The 5,213-nt window shown below is 38.1% G+C and overlaps 1 protein-coding gene across 1 annotated transcript; it reads left to right on the top strand.

The window, feature by feature from the left end:
- Positions 1 to 3,425: 3,425 nt before the first annotated feature.
- Positions 3,426 to 4,685, top strand: ERH (enhancer of rudimentary homolog (Drosophila); the record flags this gene model as incomplete). Its single annotated transcript, XM_010295656.1, has 2 exons — positions 3,426 to 3,513; positions 4,565 to 4,685. Coding segments are annotated over 2 exons (209 nt in total), but the record flags the coding sequence as incomplete, so codon positions are not given.
- Positions 4,686 to 5,213: the final 528 nt, after the last annotated feature.

Raw genomic sequence — 5,213 nt, 5'->3', positions numbered from 1 at the left:
GCAGCATGCTCGGGAAGTGCTGCCCCACCGCCGCCGGAGCCTGCCTGGCACAAAGGCCGTTCATCTCGGGGAGGGAGAGAGGAGGGGGAGGCTTCAGGCCCTGGCGTGGAGCGGACTTTCCCGGGACCTTCAGCCCCTTCTCAGGGCGATTCTGGAAGCGCAGTTCTTTCTCGCGAGCGCTGGCTTGGCGGATCCGTCGAGTGTGCCTACCTCAAATGGCTGATTTGCGTTAATTGAAGCTGTTTCTGCCAGTGCTGGTTTCCCTGCTCCTCCTCAGTACTTGGAGGAGGGAAAGGCGGCAGCTTGCGCTGGTGGGCTGCTTGAATGGCACGCTAAAGCACAAAGGCCTACCAGTCACAATAGTTTGTTGAATTCATCTAATAAATTTGAATATACCGAAGGAAGCTGTTGTCCTGCGGTGGAAGGACAACTGCATCTGGGGTTGCAGCAAAGTTCTACACCTGTCTGGTGCTTGCTCAAAAGCAGTTGGGTTCTGCTAGGATGAGCAGCTATAAGCCCTGTCCCTGTTGTCCAAGGTGAAAGATGACACTTAAACTACTTTTTCTGCCTAGCAGGCGTAACTGAAAGACGTTTGTGTGTGTGTGGTATACTACCTGCGTTTGCATCGCTGCTCAGCTTATTCTTACCATACTTGTTTATTGTCCTTTTTGTGTGTGTGTGTGTTGTTGAATAGACTCTACAATTGGTAGAAGCCTCTTTGGGCAAATGGTGCCTAGCTCCTAAGTCCTGCTGGTTTGTCTGTCAGTGCTGCCTTTACCTTTTTTACAGGATTGTGTCTTCAGTAATTGGAGTGCATTACAGAGTTCTCTCTAGAAGTTCAAAATTGGTGTATTATAAACCATGTGAAATGTCATTCAGTGTCCTGCTTAACAGCAGCCAGTACAACTGTGCTTTCAAAGAAAACCCAACATATGTATCAGAATAATAAGAAAATATTGGGCTCTTCCAGATAACCTGGTCCTAATGCATGAAGGTTTATGTATCTTCCCTTGTTTTTATTCTCTTTTTTCCTAATAATAAGATTTATACCTATAGGAAAACATAATAGTTACTAATCACACTGATTTTTGTCCCGTCACCTAAGCACATATTCAGTAGAGCAGGTAATAGTTGGAGAAAACTTTTCTCAGGCTTCTGAACTTGTTGCTTTTTTGCACTTTTGTGGAAGGAGATTTTATCAAATCATACCTTTTTTTTTCCTCTTAAGGTAAAATAATGTGAAGTTCCCAAAGAAACATTTGAGATGTAATGCGTTAATTCTACAATACAGATGGTCCCAACAGCATTAATTTTAATAAATTACAGGCCAGTATCTGATATGGGTGTTTTAGAGCGTTGAAGTTACAAATGGTTTAAAGTCAGAAGCCCAAAGAATTTCTACCTTAAAGTTCAAAAAGAACTGGCTTACATGTCTGGCTCACTGATATTTTTTTCTATAATCTAATTATTGGGATAATTTCAGAATATATACATTAATTTAACACTCAAAGAATGGGAGGGATATCCTGGCTGTAATAGGCCAAAGAGCCTAAAAAGATTCCCTAGCAAGATTCTGGGAGACTGAATACAGAATTCGCTGAATTCTGATACAGTTCTGTAACTCCTGGTCAGTTCAGGAATGCGCTCTCAGGTTTTGTCAAATAGACCCATTTTTTTTAATACTGGGTTTAGCTGAAAGAGACAAATATGTGTATGTAATTAGACATCACAAATGTAATTTGCAAGACATTCTGACCTTAAAGTAACACAGCTTTTTTTAGAACACACTGACTGAACTGGCTGATGCACCTCATCCATTGCTGTTAACAAGGGATCCTTTGCCAAATACTCCCAGGAAATCAAAGTTGCAAGTCCTGGAATCAAGCTTTGTCATCAGTGAGCAGCAAATAAAAATGATAGTGCTGGAAAAAGTACTTTATTACACAGTTTGGCAGAGTCACTTGGACTCCCTGGTAAGACATGCCTGTTCAAGCACAATGCACTTAGGAACAGCCAGATACCAGCCCCCCTTGAGGATTTAGTTTCAAATCTGGCATTCTCTGGCATACATGAAAGTGGACTTAAATGGTCTAGTCTCCTTTGTATGATTTTTGTTATAGTGCATAACTCTGAATTCCCCTCTTTTTCCATTTCTCATTGGGAAGAGTCTTGCTGCTTCTGTTTCTAGCTGTAACTTTTTTCTGGGCTTCTCTGAATCTCCTTCTACCACATTATTTGAGATAGATTTTAAAGAACTGAAAACTATATTCCAGGCACAGGAACACTATCAGTCACAGTATAAAAATTTGTACTGTTTTCTTATATGTTCATTTTAAATCCTAGTATTTACAATTTTTATTTTTGTCACTGCATTTGAACACTGAACTGGTATCTTCACTGATATGTCCGAAGTGTGGGTCAGGATTTTTCTACCAGCAACTGATCAATTCAAGCCCAATAATATGCTTTGGTATTTGTTTCCAGTGTGTCTTACTCTGCAGTTGCCTCAATGAATATTACATGTTGTGTGCTCACCTCATATATTGGCATTGAAAACGCTGGATCCAGTTAGCAGCAGTGGAAATGGTGTTTTCTTAGCATGCTTGCAAACTTTCCATGCTATGTAACCTGTTAATTAGATCGTAGATTGTGTACAGTTCAAAAATCTTGCTTCTTGTTTGCTCAAATTACTTGCTGTAGCCAAGTGAAAAATATTACAGAAATAATGTAAGCCCCAGACTGTATAATCATCTAAGTCTTTCCTGCAGAAGAACAAGCTTACAGACTCTGACATTTGGAACAGTTATCTGTGCCATAATTACTGTTTAGTAGAAGTATGGAAAATCGGTGCATCTATTTTGTAGGAAATAAACTTGAACACTAAGTGCAGATTTGTTGTTTTATTTGTGTTCCCTTGGAGTTTAATGAATAACTCAAAATACCTATTTGTGGTAAAATCTTTAAGGTGAGACTGACAGTGAAGTTGAAGAGCAAGGAGGAAGTCCAACTTAACTGGGGTGTTTGAAATCATGCTAATAGCGTCTGTTTGAAATAAAATAAGTAAATGCACTAATGGCATAACTTTTATACATTGACTTTATCGCTTTGCTTTCCTGTTCAAATAGAAACTACTATTTCTGTGGTTTTTTTTTCAACAGAATAGTTGCTTTACTAGTGATTTTACACATTTTAAACTTACATAAGCATTGGCAGGACTGGTTGGAAACAAAAAAATATTAATACGGCTTATATAAACAGTAAGTACTATTTGGAAAATGTCTGTGTCCTTGATTGTTGGTTAAGTGATTTAATATTATGCTTGTTTTTAGTGCTTCATTCAAGTAAATAACTTAATTCAAACAAAAAGTCATTCAGATTTTGCAAGTAACCTGTTTTCTTTGTGTTTGGTTTATTTTGTTTTTCAGTCTCACACAATTCTACTTGTCCAGCCTACCAAGAGGCCAGAAGGCAGAACATATGCTGATTATGAATCGGTGAATGAGTGCATGGAAGGTGAGTGCAGACATGGTAGACAAAAACTGTCATTAAAACCCTATTTTTGACATATTCCCAAACTTACTCAGTAAGAAAAGAAGTTGCTGTTCATGTTTTCACAAGGTTTTGATTTAACTAGATTGAACCACATTCAACTCATGAGAATAGGCAGTATTCTTGCTGGGGCCATGCAGCAGACTTGCCTGAATGCATTTCATTGCAGGATCAGAGCCTAACTCACTAATTTTTGTGCTAACCATGTAATACAAAGGTTGCTACTGGAAATAATTTATAAAATAAAAGTAGGTGTGCAATTGATATATAATTTGCAGCCTCATGGCTTGTGTGCCAGAGAAAAAAATCCTGTGTGACTTCAAGACGCACAGTGAGCTTGGAAAGAAGATTAAAATACTACAGCTGTATGATTTAGAAGTTCACTTAACATTAACAATTCTAATTCCAGGAAGTTTTGTGAGGCAAACAAAAGCATAATAAAGACCATGTAAAGCCTCCATGCTTACTTTTATATTCTTCTCAAATGTATCTGAATTATTTATAGTCTAGCTTAAATAAAGCTGATTTAAATTCATGTATAGGCTTGTGCTGTCACTCTTACCTCAGTAGCCCTGTTTGACTCTTTCATCAAGAATGATCTCTCTTAGGAGATTTGAGTAGCTTTATTTGACATTGGTTCTTCTCTTTCTCAGGTGCTTTTACAGTAGGAATATATGTTGCAATTGCTGTCTTAAAATTATTAGAAGGAATTTCAGGTTTCTGTTGGAGCTTACTCTATGGAAAGTTCCATCTTTGACAGAACTAAAACTTTTTCCTCTAGATGATGATAATGCTTCTTTCTGTGCATCCTACTTGATTTTATGGTGTTACGTTTCAATGCAAATAGCTAGAACAAAAGCATTTCAACTCTGCAAAATCTGACTAAGAAGTTTATGTCTCTCTTTTCATGGTAGTCATCTCTAAGCTTGCCTCGTATTGGTGGTTCAATATCTGAAGAAATTTCAGCAAATACAGGTTTGGGTTTTTTAATATTGTTAATCTTGTTTCTCTGTAGGAGTCTGTAAAATGTATGAAGAGCATCTGAAGAGAATGAATCCCAACAGTCCATCCATTACATATGATATCAGCCAATTGTTTGACTTCATTGATGACTTGGCAGACCTCAGCTGTCTCGTGTAAGTTCAGTTGTACAAGTCCATTTCAATGTCTTAAAGAAGTCAGAAGTCTTCTATGTGAACTCTTACATGTGTTTTTGTGAAATCTGGTAAGGTTCTGGGATTTTTGGAATAACTGTGTTAGTAAGGCAGCAGTATTGCAGCTGGCATGCCATGTTGTGCATGTCAATTAACTGCATCAGAATAAAGTATTTCTAAAGAAAGCTTAGAAGCTGATGGTTCCACTTGGATTTTAGTCACAGTGAAGCTCCCAGCATTTCAAATAGTGAAGTCCAACAGTTTAACACAGCTAACATTTTATTAATGCTAGAATCTTTTTAAATTGGGGCTGTATCTGCCTTTGTGTAGTTGGTCCAGTTCTTAAGGAGGCAGAACGATTATGGAATCTTACTCAGCCGAGGGCTGTACTAGTGGTACGATAGAAGTCTACAGTAGAAGTCTGCATTGCATTGTAGCCAACTGTTTATTTTGATCAAGATACACCAAGATGGAAGTTTTTGTAAATCCTAATGAAGTGATTGAGGAACA

The sequence above is a fragment of the Phaethon lepturus genome, unplaced genomic scaffold, assembly GCF_000687285.1.
Source record: "Phaethon lepturus isolate BGI_N335 unplaced genomic scaffold, ASM68728v1 C14031882, whole genome shotgun sequence".
Classification (NCBI taxonomy): Eukaryota; Metazoa; Chordata; class Aves; order Phaethontiformes; family Phaethontidae; genus Phaethon; species Phaethon lepturus.
This window is presented reverse-complemented; position numbering and strand designations above follow the sequence as displayed.